The sequence below is a fragment of the Prunus mume genome, linkage group LG2, assembly GCF_029339155.1.
Source record: "Prunus mume cultivar Tortuosa linkage group LG2, ASM2933915v1, whole genome shotgun sequence".
NCBI classification, from domain to species: Eukaryota; Viridiplantae; Streptophyta; class Magnoliopsida; order Rosales; family Rosaceae; genus Prunus; species Prunus mume.
Window position 1 is genome coordinate 38,644,516 of NC_142699.1, and position 15,263 is coordinate 38,659,778.

The 15,263-nt window shown below is 38.2% G+C and overlaps 1 protein-coding gene and 1 long non-coding RNA gene across 2 annotated transcripts; both read right to left on the reverse strand.

Annotated features, from left to right (window-relative positions):
* Nucleotides 1-1,851: 1,851 nt before the first annotated feature.
* Nucleotides 1,852-6,797, reverse strand: LOC148920284 (disease resistance-like protein DSC1). Its single transcript, XM_089046350.1, has 5 exons — nucleotides 5,833-6,797; nucleotides 4,638-5,724; nucleotides 4,259-4,555; nucleotides 2,835-4,178; nucleotides 1,852-2,694 (listed from the first exon to the last, which is right to left on the reverse strand). The coding sequence occupies exons 1-5, from the start codon at nucleotides 6,429-6,431 to the stop codon at nucleotides 2,206-2,208; spliced, it is 3,816 nt and encodes a 1,271-aa protein (XP_088902476.1). The 5' UTR covers nucleotides 6,432-6,797; the 3' UTR covers nucleotides 1,852-2,205.
* Nucleotides 6,798-14,195: 7,398 nt separating this feature from the next.
* On the reverse strand, nucleotides 14,196-14,971 carry LOC148920285 (uncharacterized). The gene is made up of 2 exons (XR_016124243.1): nucleotides 14,581-14,971; nucleotides 14,196-14,396 (listed from the first exon to the last, which is right to left on the reverse strand). It is a non-coding gene; the product is annotated as an uncharacterized LOC148920285 (long non-coding RNA).
* Nucleotides 14,972-15,263: the final 292 nt, after the last annotated feature.

A 15,263-nucleotide genomic window follows, 5' to 3' on the forward strand; every position in this document is an offset into this window, starting at 1 on the left:
ATGTTTTCAAATAGTTCATCATTTCTTGCCTCTAATTATATTTTTAATTTGAATTATCTAGTGGAAGAAAAATCAAGTGAAAAAAATTCAAATTAAATGAATTGGTTCTTGGGCTCGAGTATGGCACGAGGACGAGGACGGGCCAGGCATGAGCCCAGCCCGGCCCGGCTCGTTTCAATATGGACATGGGCTTTGGGCTGGGCCGAGATCAATGATTTTATTAAATGGGCTGGTGCACGACCTGACCGATAAATTAAATGGGCCGACCCAACACAAAAGTTAAAAACATGAGTTTAAATGGGATGGCCAGCCCGACGTGCCCGTTTGACACCTCTTAAAACCTCACCAGTAACTAGAGAGTTCTCTTGAGACTAGACTAAATGGGATGGGCGGCCCGTACATGCCGTTTGACACCTCTACTTAAACCTCACCAGCGAGGCTGGAAGAGTTCTCTTCAAACTATACTGAATTAATTAGGAGAAGACTAGACTAGATTTCCCACTTCTGCGAGTTAGCTAATTCGTCTAAACGAATTTTTCACCAAATTGTTTGCTCGTTTTGATGTAGGTTGCTTATATGGGCAATATTGATTTTGTTACACTAGTATTGTAGTAAAAACATGGAAGCACAATGTTCATAAAAGGCCTCGGTAGTTGAGCAGCAGCATCGGCATTGGAATAACAGTGTTGAAAACTAATGCTCATTTGTCATCTAGACTATTCTAGAAGAATCATGAATAAAGCACGAGCCTAGAATTCTGGAGTAGCACACCAACAATGTCGGCACACATGCAGAGGCGGCCCATGGGGTGTGTGAGGTGTGCGACTGCACAGGGCCTCCAAATTTTTCCAAGTCAACCCATTAAATTAACTAAAACATGAAAATAAAAATGAAATATTAAATATCACCCCACAACACCACATGCAAGGCACCAAAACCAAAATTGAATTGAATATTAATTATCAACAAATTCTACGACTTAGAGAGTAGAGGCCCTAATTTAATTCATTTTCCTCTTCTCAACTCTCAAGCTGCAAAACCATTCTAATATTCTTTTCTCTTTCAGTAAGTCTTTCTCACTCTCCTCCATCAAAATAAAGTCATTTCTCTTCAGGACCAGTGTACCACCCTCTTCCATCAAATTTTGGATTGTAAAAACCTAAGCTTTAGCCTTTCCCCAAAATCACAATTCTTTTCTCCCTCCCTTATTCACATGAGAATTCTCTAAGCATTGAAATTGGAAAATCAATTTATCAGCTCTGTGATTTGGAAGGGTGACTAAAGAAATTTTTCTGGGAAACTTTTTCCGAATGTGTTTTCCCGTGTCAGAAATTTTTGTTTCTATATGGATTTTTTTTTTTCCTACTTGTATATATAGGGCCACACATCCATATTTGCACAAGGCCTCCAAAATCAATGGACTGGCTCTGCACACATGAAGGAATATGCAAGATTATTCTAGAGAGTGACAAGTTAATGGCTAGAGTATGGCGGTGGAAGAACTCTCTAGAGCAAGACTACAACTTGTGGCTTGAATGAATATGCCAAGTCGGTGACAATGGCGGCAACACCTTGCCTATAAATAGGCATGCAATGCAATATAGCAAGGTGGAGCAAAATATAGCTACCTAACCTAAGCTAGTAAGCTAGCAATCTAAACTAGCTAGCTATCTAGCTAATCGACCTAAGGTGGTGAGGATTAGCCAAGTGGTATCAGAGCATCACACACCTCTAAAATCCAACAAACAGAATGGAGGCAACCTATCCTATACAGAGAATCCTATTCAGATTTTTGAACCTGTAATGAGGCTACTCGAACTTTTTTTTCTTTTTTTTCTTTTTCGCCGATGATTCTTGCCAGAAGGTAGGAATGTTTATATGACATGAGAGAAAAGGAAAATAGGTTTAGGATCTTTTACAACTTCTTCAGGCTTTACTTTTTCTCTTTTACAACTTCTTCAAGCTGGAACACAACTCATGTAAAATAAAATTTTAATATCTAAATAAGAAGTAAAACTGAAAGACATCCTCAGCCAAAAAGCTTGGTGATGGAGAGGCCGAAGGTTTAAAACAAGAAAGACATTCCTAAGCCTAACAAACTCAAAAGCATCCTCAGCCACAAAGCTTGCAACAGCTCAAATAAAAACAAAATTTGAATTTGAGCTTGAGCTTGAGCTTGCAACAACTCAAAGCAAAGGGCTTGATCTACAAAGCCCTCTGCTTTATGATCTCAGCATCTTCGCCATACAACAGACAGACCCCACACTTCTCCGGAATGGGTCTGTAGGCGGAATATTTGTCTATGCTGAAGTCAACATAGACCTCGGTAACAAGTTTGTAAAATGCAGTGGGGATTTGAGCTGCCTCTACAACTTCAAAGACATTATACCACCATACAAACACCTCATGAGAATCTTGGAAACTGCTTCCAAACAGATACGGATTATACAAACTATTTTTTATTTCATGGCTTTCCCCGTTACTAGCTTTGAAGCTGTACTTCCATCTAATCTTCATATACAAAGGAGCATATGCAACGACAAGAGATAGAATGAAACCCAAGAAATCTGTGCTAAACCAATCAGGAGGAAGCTGAATCTTTACTGAAGATCCCTCACTTTGATGGCTGAACCAATTTGGAATGTCATACCCTGGACATTTAATGGCAACTAAACATCTCCCACAAAAACTTTCCTGTACCACAGATATGGACACCATAGTTATTAAACTCGTGAAATAAATAGCAGCTGCTTCAACAGAAGTGAGTGAGACAGACAGAGTGTGTGTGTGAGGTAGAGAGAAAGAGAGATGAAGAAAGAAAGAGATAGAGAGACCTGAATCACATCATGCATAAAAAATTCATCATCTGAATCATATGATGCTCGTTCAATTTTTTCTTCTTTAAACTTTGATGATGCAGTTGCCATTCGCATAATTCTAAGCTGTGCATCAGCCATTATGTTGCTTCGTGCATTCGGATCCAAATTTGGGCAACTAGAAAATATATGTTTCTCATGAAGCCTTCGAGAAAATATATATTCGTCCCAACATTGTATGAGTGCAGTGCTTGAACTTGACACTGTCTTCAGTGACGTGCAACCACCTGCTTCAAGACGTTGTAGCAATGGGGGGAGCTCTGGTAAAGATTCAAGGTTCTTGCAATCGCTTAGGCACAGGCAAGACAACTCAGCTGCTTGTTTGATGCTTCCAGGTATGCTCTTAATTTTGGCATTGTTCAGATTTAACTCTTGTAATGAGGTTAAGCAAACGAGACCATCAGGGATTTCTTGTATACTGCAATAACTGAGGTTTAGTGCTTCCAAAGAGAGCAAACCGACTAAGTCTACTGAGACAGGAGGCAATTTCTTCAGTTCCGAACATCCATCAAACCTGAGAGTTTTAAGGTTGCTTAAATTGTAGATGCTGTTTGGGACAACCTCAAGGTTCTTGCACATGTGGAGGTCTAATTTTCGAAGGGCAACTAGATTTCCAATTGATGGGGGTAGTTCTTTAACCGCTGTACCTGATAAATTTAGAAACTCCAGATGTTCCACGGGCTCCGAGACTTCTGGGAAGTATTGAAATTTGGAGCAGCGACTGAGATCAAGGCTCTCAAGGGATTTCAACCCCCAAATGTTCGTTGGGAGACTCACAAGGCTTTTGCAAGCTTCCAGTTTAATTGTAGTGAGACTAGAGACAAACTCAATTGATGAGGGCAATTCTTTTATTGTTGTGCCCCTCAAATCTAGCACTGTTGTATTCCTGGGAAGCTCTGAAAACTCGCAAAGAGATACGCAACCCTCTAGACTAAAAGTACCCAAGACATTCAGCTTACAACTGCGGCCTGGAAGTTTCTCAAGGAATTTACAATTTGTAATATCAAAGTAAGTAATTTTTTTGTGAGACCAAACTGTTGATGGCAATTCCTTTATTGCTGTCTTAGACAAATCTAAGAATTCAACATTACATGGAATTTCGGGAAGATTTTTGAGATTTGTGCAGCCCCCAAGTTCAAGATAAGTAAGCTTGTCAAGTGTTTGAAAATACGAAGGAATTTCAACCAAACTTACACAACCACGAAGATCTATATGTACAATTTTTAGACTCCGAGAGAGATTTGGAACTTCAGTTAGATATTCGCAGAAACGAAGACTGATCACTTTTAAGTTGATAAGCTTCTGTAACAAATGAAAGAGGGTTGACAATAATTAATAACTTATCTTGCACGTTATACAAAAACTAAGATAAGCATATATACCTGCTCTTCATTCCAAAGTTGCGACCCAGTAACTTGGCTGTACGGCAGACGAAGCTCAACAAGATTTACAGGAGAAAATTTGGATGGCAAGGATTGCAAAGGATATCTCTCCCAGTTAAGATAACTAAGATAATTGGGAAGATCAAGAGAACCAATTAATGTGTGGTGTTCAAGAAACCAAGAATAACCAACATGTAGCCATCTCAGTTGATACATCTTTTTGAAGTCTGCATCATTCAAGTTTAGCTTTTCAATCTCAGACCAGTCAAGGGATATGGCTTGAACAGTTGCAGCTCTCTGAAAATCAAGTGCAAAGTATAAAAAGTGAACTAATATACAAAAAGTTTAGTCAAATGTGCATATAACATAATTAAATTACCTGGTTATTCAATAATTGATAGACATCCCTTGCTGTGAACAACCTACTGCGTTCTTCAATACGTTGTTCACAAACAATTGCCCTACCCATTTCTTGCACCAAATCATGCATCTCTATTCGTCCTTTTGAAATTGATATGAGAGACCTATCAATGAGAACTTTGATTCCGACTTCCCCACAGAAACCACGTCCATCTAATGACTCTTTTACATAATTCCTGCTATAGCCTTTATGAAAACATGCTATATCAAGAAATATCTCCTTCTCATTTTCTTCTAATCCATCGTAACTTACTCTCAATGCTTTCTTGATTTCTTCGCTTGGAAATCGTTTCAATTTATTCAGTTGATCTTCCCACTCTTGTTTGCTCTTGCAACCAAGGAATAAGGACCCCATAACTTTAAGAGCTAATGGAATGCCTTCAATATAATCTACCACCTTTCTTGACAACTCAGTGTAATCTGTTGTTAGAGACTTATTTCTGAAAGCATGCGAATGAAAGAGCTGAAGAGCTTCTTCGGAACTTAATCCCTCAACCTTGTATATCTTATCATGGTCAACTTTTTGCTCAAGTAGGCCCTTATCTCTAGCAGTTATAATGATTCGACTTCCTTGGCAAAACTGATCATGATGACCAACAAGAAATTCTAGTTGGCTTGGAGCGTTCACATCATCAAGAACAATGAGCGCCTTTGTGCTGCTGAGCCTATATCGAGTAATAGGTGGTATAGAAGGAGTGTCGATATTTAGATCTTTTTCTTTTAATATCTCACCAAGAAGTTTATTTCGCAACTGATTCAGTCCATCCGTTTGTTCTGATTTCTCCCTAACATTTGCATGAAAACAATGAGCTTCAAATTTAGGGGTCAACCTTAGAAATATAGCATCCGCAAGGGTGGTCTTGCCAATACCACCCATTCCCCAAATACCTACACAGCGAACACATGGTGAATCCAAGCACAATAACGACTCAATTTTCTCAATTTTCCTTTCAATTCCTACCAGGCCCCTTAAATCAATTGACGATTCCCGGTGCAATTTGGCCCAAATATCTTGGACAACTCTTTTAACTAAATTGGCCTCCAACCTGGCATATATAAATATAAAGGACAAACAAACAAATTGTCAGTAAGTATACCAGCCTAATTAAATAGTCACAAGTAGAACTCAAAATATAAGTTACAGAACTAATTACTCTGTTTTTTCTGAATCATCAAACCCAGATAGACTGGCTGCTTCTGTCAATGCAGCCCTCCACTTGTGCACCTTGTCGTTACTATCCCTGAAACATTTTTCAAGATGACGAAATGCAAGCGCATAACTTCCCTGTTGTTTCCGTACATTTGATGGATTGATGTCGTAAAAAATGGGTATAACCAACTGGCCATTTTTTTGCTTGCATTCTAGTATATGCACAAGTTCATCCAGACACCAAGTAGAAGAAGCATAGTTTTCTGAGAAAATGATTACCGAAATTGCTGATCTCTTGATTGCTTCGACGAGGGCAGGCACAATTTCATCTCCTCTCACAAGCCTGTAATCTATGTAGGTTTCGATTTTCTTCCCACATAAAGCATGATAGAGATGGCTGGTAAAAGTACGGCGGGTATCCTTACCTCTAAAACTAATAAACACATCATACTTTTCTTGAAGAGGAGGGATATCAATATCAGCAGCAGCAACAGAAGAAGTAGAAGAAGAAGAAGAAGAAGAAGATGTAAATGATCTGAAACCCGTGTAGAACAGAGTCATGATGATGATGATGAAAACTAGAAAGCACCCAATGAACTCCATATCCCTCTCTTTCGTATGTTTATGAGTATTTAGTTATAGAAGAAAGAGAATCTGGTATTGGAGATGGAAGGGGTTAATTAAGTTGCACCCGAGGACCCGTTTAAGCAAGAGACAAAGAGAGCTAGAAATAAGTTGCCACTGGCAGCTTGAGAGATTTGTGGCCTTTTGTTGTTTAGAAAGAAAGGGAATATAAAAGCAGTTGCTGAGACTAGCTAGATCAGATTTTAGTTTAGCAATTGTTTGACTTGGCTATATGCACAAAGCTACAAAACGATCCAGGAAAATCATCAGCCATGGAAAAAGAAAAGTAAAATTACCTCTGAAGAATGGTACATGGGAGTGGCAACGCAATGACCCCCTCTTACACTCTTAGCAAAGGATTTTCCCCTTGTAAATTAGTGCATATAATCAAGTGTTGAGTGACTTGTGACTTTCCTTACATACCAAGAATTCCTCTTACAGATTTTTCTTTACAAAATATGTGGGAATGGCTCACGGAAGAAGTGTTTAAGTTGGAATGATAATGAGAGGATGAAAGATGCTTCAAGACGCATAGGATATGCTATCCTTCATACTTCATTTGCCCACACAACTTGTGTGGATATAATCAAATACAAAGTGATGTAGAACATATGGCGAGTTGATCGAAACAGCTGGAACAGGCCATGCGTGCCTTAGCCTCAGAATCTAGCGCATGACCTATCGTTTCGGAGACAACGGCGTGAAAAATGCAACACACTGCTTTGCAGTGATGTATGAGGCTATTTTAGCCAAAGTCTATAGTTTACTTTGACTTTTCAGTGTTTAAAGTTTTTAGACTATTTTGGGAGACTTTTATTATTTTCCTTTTTCTTTTCTAATTAGCTTTCTTAGCAAGTCTAGGGTTTCTCATTGGCTTTCCAAGCAAGTCTATGGTTTCTCTTGTATAAAAGGAATGCATTGGAGCATCATGAGATTATTCATCCTATTTTTAATCAATATATTTGAGGTTTACTCAATTTCTCTGGTGGATTCCGTCATTATTATCATTCGATCTCCCTATTCTTTATATCTCGCTGCATCAGTCGGTATCATAGTAGATTTTTGCCTGACTTGAAGTCCCTCCAATGGCTCGTCTAGACGGAGAAGAGAGGACCCGTGGAGATGGGGAACCAATCACTCGTGATGAATTAAATACAGCAATCAAGGGTCTATGTCAGATGATCCTGACCTTAGGAAACCAAGCACGACCAAACGAAAACAGAGAGAGAAGACCCAACGTAGCGAACTACGTCCCCCATGGCACCCTCGTCAAGAAGATAGTGATGAGGAGTCGGAGGAAGAAATTCATGACAATCATGTCCAACCCAATAACCAACGCCAAGAAGACTATCGTATGAAGACTGAAATCCCATATTTCAATGGGCACATACAAGTTGAAGATTTATTGGATTGGCTTGTTGAAGTGGAGAGGTTTTTTGAACTTATAGAGGTTCCCAAGGTGAAGATGGTGAAGCTAATGGCTAGTTTTTCATCTCAAAAGAAGTGTTGCAGTATGGTGGAATCAATTACAGAGAGATGCACAAAAGGTAAGGCAAATCTCCGAAGCAATTAATGACTCAATGATTCCTCCCGGACTTTAAGCAATATTTGTACCATACTACCACAATTGCATCCGAGGCCATAGAACGATGGCAAAGTATACATCTGAATTTTTAGCCTGCAAAGCATAATAACCTTGATGAAACCGATAGTCAACAAGTGCTAGGTATATGAATGGCTTAAACCTTCCATCCAAGATCGAATTGGATTGTAGACTTTTGAACCGTGCAAGCAGGCCAATAGCATGGCCCTCAAGGCGGTGAGCTTATGGAGAACGAGAAACGATCGAGTTCTAGCAAGTTTCGAAGAAATCTGCCAATTCACCTATCCCTGCAAAGACAAAGGTAAAGAAGCTGCACAAGTTCCAGGAATAATAATACTAACAAATGGCAAGGCACAAAGGGAAAGTGCAGAAGGCGTAGTAGTCACCGAGGATAAGTCCAGAGATTGAATCCATATGCAAAACCTTATGGAGATCACTATTATCGTTGCGGCAAACTAGGCCACAAATCCAACAATTGTCCCAATCGTCGGCAAGTTAACTTGGTTGAAGCGAATGAGGATCATGGTGCTAATGAAAAGTATGAAGGAGGTGATTTCGTCTATAAGGAAGGCAACAAATTAATTAACCTAGTCTTGCAATGGTTGTTACTCGCACCAAGACAAGAGGAAGTGCAGCGGCATAAGATCTTTCAATCTTTTTGTACCGACAACAACAAGGTGAGTAGTTTAATTATCAATGGTGGCAGTTGTGAGAATCTCACATCCAAAAAAGTTTTGGATTATTTAAAGTTGCCAACGGAGAAGCATGAATCACCTTATTCCTTGAGATGGGTGAAGAGAGGCCCTTCAATTCAAGTCACAGGAGTTTGTAAGATACCGTTGTCCATTGGTAAGCATTGCAAGTTCACTGTTAGTCTGAGGTTCTTTGTGATATTATTGATATGGATGCTAATCACATTTCGTTGGTAGACCTAGGCAAATTTGATATGTATGCCACTTATATGACGCTGATAACGGTATTTTTCTAATTAAGGCTCCTAAATTGTTATGTCTCCCTTTGGAACGACTTTGGCAAACCTAAGAAAATACCACCATGAATCTCCAGCTTTCAATGAGCATTAGTAAATGAACGTGGATGCTTAGAAGTCATAGAAGATCCTAAAACAATTTATCATTGCCAGATGAGGGCATGAGAATGGATTCTGACTCGAAAGCTGGAACCCAACAAGAAGTAAAGAAAATTTTTGGGCATTTAAGAGTTGATTGTCGACGACCTACCCAACCAAGGTACTCTCCTATGAGGGATATCCAAGACTGATTGATTTGGTGTCCGGAGTGTCTCCTAATCTACCACATTAAGCATGTCGAATGGAGAATGACATCTATGAGAGAGAGGATAAAAGAGTTACACAAAAAGGTTATCCGTGAGAGCATTGAGTCCCCAGTAGTCCTAGTATTCCGGGTGCCTAAGAAAGACAAAACATGTATGATAGCATGTTGATAGTAGGCGACCAACAAAATTACTATCAAATGGTTGCAAGGTAATACTTAATGCCAAAGACAATCGGATGGGTTAGAGTGTTCTAAGGTGTTTTCAAGATGGACCTTCAAAGTTGCTACCATTGATTCGATCAAGCCATGTGATGAGGAAAATTGCATTCAAAAGCAAGGATGGCTTGTAAAGTGGATAGTGATGTCTTTTGTTTATCAAATGCGCCAAGCACTTTTTATGTGCCTTATGAACTAGGTCCTTCGAGTTTTGGAGGAAAAACCAACTTTTATCAACCGAAAAATCACTGAATTTTTTCACCAATAAATTACTCTTTTCTAGGTTAAGTTATTGGTGATGATGGCATTCAGGTGGATGATGAGAATGCTAGCTATGAAGGATAGTGATTAAACTAGGCCTACCCAAGAATAGTAAGTGAGTTGAGAAGCTTGCATGGTTGGCTACCTTTTATTGAAGGCCTTTGTTTGTGATTTTAGCACCATTATCGCACCATCACTGGGAGTGTTTAAAAGTAAGGAAAGTTTTGTAGGGTATCGCCTTTCATTAAGCATTTCAAGTCGCATAATCGCTACGGTGGGCCCCAGCACTTCCTAACTTTAAGAAGATATTCGAGGTTGAATGTGATGCAAGTGGGGTGGGAGTAAGTGCAGTTTTGTCTCAAGAGAAGAAACTAGTGACCTTTTTTAGTGAGAAACTTAGTGAAGCTCACCAAAAATGGAGTCCTTACGAGGAAGAATTTTATGAGTAGTTCGTTCGCTTTGAAACAAAGGGGGAGCACTACTTGGTACAACGAGAATTTGTACTTTATACAGATCACTGTGCCCTGAAGTTCCTCAACACTGTCAGAAATCCATGAGCAAGATGCATATAGGTGGAGTACTTCCGCAGAAATTCCTTTGTGATTAAACATAAATCGTACTTAATCGTGTGGCAGATGCTTTGAGTCAGTCTCAAAATACTAGTTTTTACACGCCTTTGCCTATGCTTAATGATATTTGGTAGGACCTTTCAATGGACTTCGTGTTGGGACTCCCTCGTACACAAAGGAGAGTAGATTCTAGTTTTGTTATTGTTGACAGATTCTCCAAGATGGCGTACTTCATCACGTGCAAGAAAACGAATGATGCTGCTAGCATAACCAAATTGTTTTTCAGGGAGGTTGTTCGTTTTCATGGCATGCCCAAATTCATCACCTCTGATCGTGACACAAAGTTCCTTAGTCACTCCTGGGTTACTTTATGGAAGATGTTTGAAACCGCCCTTAATCGCATCAATACCGCACATCCCCAAATTGATGGCCGACATGAAGTTACTAACAGAACTTTGGGTAACATGATCCATAGCATCTGTGAAGACAAACCCAAACAGTGGGATAATGCACTACCACAAGTGGAGTTTGCCTATAACAGCGATGTTCACAGTGCCACAGAAAAATCACATTTTGCTTTGATTTACACTTCAGTTCCTAACCATGTGATTGATTTAGTGAAGCTACCCAAGGCCCATGGAGTAAGTACCACAGCTGAGCATATGGCAAAAAACGTCCAAGCGGTGAACAATGAGGTCAGGGAGAGGTTGGAGAAAACCAATGCTAAATACAAAGTTGTCGTAGACAAACATAAATGAGTCAAGGTGTTCAATAAAGACGACTCCATCATGGTCTATTTGAAGAAGGAGAGGTTTCTAGTGGGTACTCATCGCAAGTTATATCTTTGCAAATATGGTCCTTACAAGATTCTAAAGAAGATCTACGACATTGCTTATGTTGTGGACGTGCCCCCATCCATGAAGATTTCAAGCACTTTTAATGTTATTGACCTATATGCATTCCATAACGATGATCCTCTCTATCCTGAAGATAACTCAGGGTTGAGTTCTTCCGAAGTGGAAGGGACGGATGTAGAACATATGGCCTAGTTGATCGAAGAACAGCTGGACAAGCGTGCATGTCGTCCACGCCAAAAAGCCCAATATGTGCAAGTATGGGCCCCGAGCTCAGAATCGGGCTCATGACCTACCATTTCAAAGAGAACTGTGTGACAAATGCAACTCATTGCTATTCAGGTGAAGTATGAGCTATTTTAACCAAATTCTATCATTTACTTTGACTTTTCAGTGTTTAAAGTTTTTAGAATATTTTGGGAAACTTTTATTATTTTCCTTTTTGTTTTCTAATTAGCTTTTTTAGCAAGTCTAGGGTTTCTCATTGGCTTTCCAAGAAAGTCTAGGGTTTCTCATTGGCTTTCCAAAAAAGTCTAGGGTTTCTCTTGTATAAAAGGAATGCATTGGAGCATCATGAGATTATTCATCTTATTTTCAATCAATATATTTGAGGTTTACTCAATTTCTCTAGTGGATTCTAGTTTGGTGTTCGATTATGGCATTGTTACTTGTAGGGTTATCATTTTATCTCCCTATCCCTTATATCTCGCTGCGTCAGAAAGTCTGATTGATCAGTCTCTGCATGCAATTGCGCCTAAAAATTAAGACAATCTCTCTCTTGCTTAAATTACATTATGATTGTTGAGGTGCAACTTAATCCCTTCTTAGTTGTATTGTTTCTCACTTAGCAATTAGTCTCTCCGCAACTTCACTTACCATAGTATACTAGAGCTTAGAATTGATGAAACAAGGAACTTAAGAATTTGAGAATAAGGAATCGGAATCCCCTAGTTGATCTGATTCTTAGTTTTGAGGGTATCCGATTAAGAATTTTACAATGGAATTCCCATGATTTTTTTATTCCATATGTGTAAGTTTTATGCATGGGAAGTAAGGAATTAGAATCATTCCAATACACCTGTGCTTAGAAGGAATTGGAATGATTTCAATGAAATCATATACAAGCATGCAATTGGGCTGCTAGAAAAATTAAAGAAATTTAAACACAAAAATAATACGGATCATAGCGATATCCAACATGATCAACATACAAAAGCAGAACTTTGTATGAAAAACGCCTATAAGGGAGCCTATTGTGTAATGTGTTGTCACTCGCACTAGAATTGAATTCCCTCCATCAGGTAGGAATTGTTGGAATTTTAAAAAGGTTTTAAAAATTTAACCCTTTTGATTTATTTAATTATTTTGGTTGTTTTATTTTATTTATTGTGAGGGTTATAAATATTTAATTTTTATGTTTTATTTCTACATTGAATGCCTTGATTCTCTAGTTTAATGTGGTGAAGGTTACATGTTATTAGATGCCTATAAAAGGTCACTTCTCCTTCACATTTCAACAACCACAATACACCATCAGAATATCGCATACCACAATCACCACCACAATCTGATTCTCTCCTCTTATACTTTTTATACTTTCTTTACTTATATTATTATTTTGGGCAATAGTTCTTTGACTTGGATACCTATATCCGTCTATGAACGTGCTCATAATAGATCTTGAGCTTGTGTACAAGAGGTCATATCTTGGAGTCTTGTAAACTGCTAGTACATGCACGTAGGGAGGCTACAAAGGCTTTAGGACAACGTCTTTAACATGTTTCACCGTACCAATGTCACCTTCTTATTTATAATTTATTTTGCTTTTACTTACCTATCAATTTATTTTTCGTCAGTTTCATTGTACCTTAAAAGCTTTCCAATTTGTTTATATGTCATTTATAATATAAAGGTTTTTGTATTTGGCATTACGGAAAAAGAAAACTATATTTTTTATAACAATAGGAACTCCTACATTCCTGCCAATGATAGTTTGACAGCTAAACAACCTCTATAAGTAGGGACTCCTAAGGCTATGGCATAAATGACTAGGACATGTACATCTTTTGGTTACACACTCTAGTGATAGAATTTGTTTGTATCATAGGAAATATGTGTTGGATTTGTTGACATTAACAAGCATGCTAAGGTGTGCACCTGCAAACACTTCTATTGTACAGAATCATCATCTAGCCATTTACCCTGACCAAGTACCAACAAACCAAGAAAGATATCATAGACTAGTAGGAAAACTAATTTATTTGTCGCATACTCGTCCTGATCTTGCCTATGCAATTAGTGTTGTTAGTCAGTTTATGCATTCACTCAGTGAAGAACATCAGGCAGTGGTGATGCGTTATTTGAAGGGAGTTCCAGGAAAAGGTTAGATATTCAAGAGACAAGGTCATTTGAATATCAAAGGATTTACAGATGCAAATTGGGCTATAGTAATATTACAGACAGACGTTCTACGTCAGGCTACTTCACCTTTGTGGGAGGTAACCTGATTACATGGCGTAGTAAGAAGCAAAATGTAGTGGCACAATCTGCAACTTAGCCCAAGTATAGGGGTGTGACCCAGGGATTTGTGAGCTTCTCTAGTTTAGAAATTTAATCACTGAAATTGGATTTCCACCGCAGGAAAGGAAATTATGAATCTCTATTATGATAATTAGGCAACTCGAGAAATTTCAAACAATCCAATTGAACATGATAGAACTAAACATGTTGAAATGGATCGACACTTTATTAAGGAAGAACTTGTTGGGAAGTTGATTGATATCCCATTTTTGAAATCTGAAAGAACAGTTGGCAAATGTTTTGTTGCACACAGTATTAGCAAAGGTGTTTTATGACTCAATTGTCAAGTTGGGCATAAGAGATATCTACACAAAAACTTGAGGGAGAGTATTGGCGTGAGTCAAGGGACAATTAGAGTAGGAAATATATTTCTTATTTAATAGGGAATCCTATTTTAGGATGTATTTATTTTATTCCTGGTATGATAAGTCAACTTGTACATCTTTATATTCACCTCCACAAAGAGAAGAATACAATACAAACAATTCAATCCCAAATTTTCCATTGAACTAGAGACACATCATACTTTTCTTTAAGGGGGACAGCAAAAGGAAGAGAAGAAGAAGAACCTGCAAATTCCTACAAGTCAAAACATGCATATATGTATATATATTCATAAATATGCAAATAACACTAGGTCCAAATTAGCTGTATATGAGAATGAGAAATGACGGACCAAAGGATCTCAACAAATAACGACCTTTTGAAAACATATATAATCATAAGAGAGAGCTAATAAGTTAGAGACAGTACCTCCAGATCAAGAAAGAAGCTGCGTCGTATTAATCGTCTTATCAGCAAATTTAATATTAAGAAGGAAATAATAGTATGATTATGAAGACCTACGCTGCACCTCAGGATCGATTCAAGGATGAGATCTAGAAAGGTCTGGTAGAGATTATAGCTATATCATGTTTTGGCAATTGTGGTTGACTCTGTATGCATAAGCAGAACGGAAAAACAGTGGAAATTACAAACAGATCAAACAAAATAGGAAAAAGAAGAAGTAGCGAGTAATTTGCCAAGCCATCCAACTCTGACTAAGAAAAACTGTACTACCAGCAAAAGCACCTCAGTCTGTCTTAACCACTTAATCTACAAGCCCGTCTTTTTTTAGACAAAAGGAAAAAATCGAAACTTAAGTTTGGGTGGAGTGCAATTATCGCTGGAGTCTTTGTGCGGTTAATCACCTTAAATAAAGTCTTTGTGTATGATGGTAACAGATTTGCATAAAAGGGCTTATTAGGCTTTTATTAATGAGATATTTAGTCATATACTCATTCTTAGCACTAATAATATTGATAAATCTTATACCATTTAATTTCTATAAACGAACCCAAAAAATGATAGCTGACCCTATTAAATTTAATTTTGATTATTAAATTACTTTGATACCATATTGAGCATTTTGAGTTTTTTATAAGATTTTAGAGTTG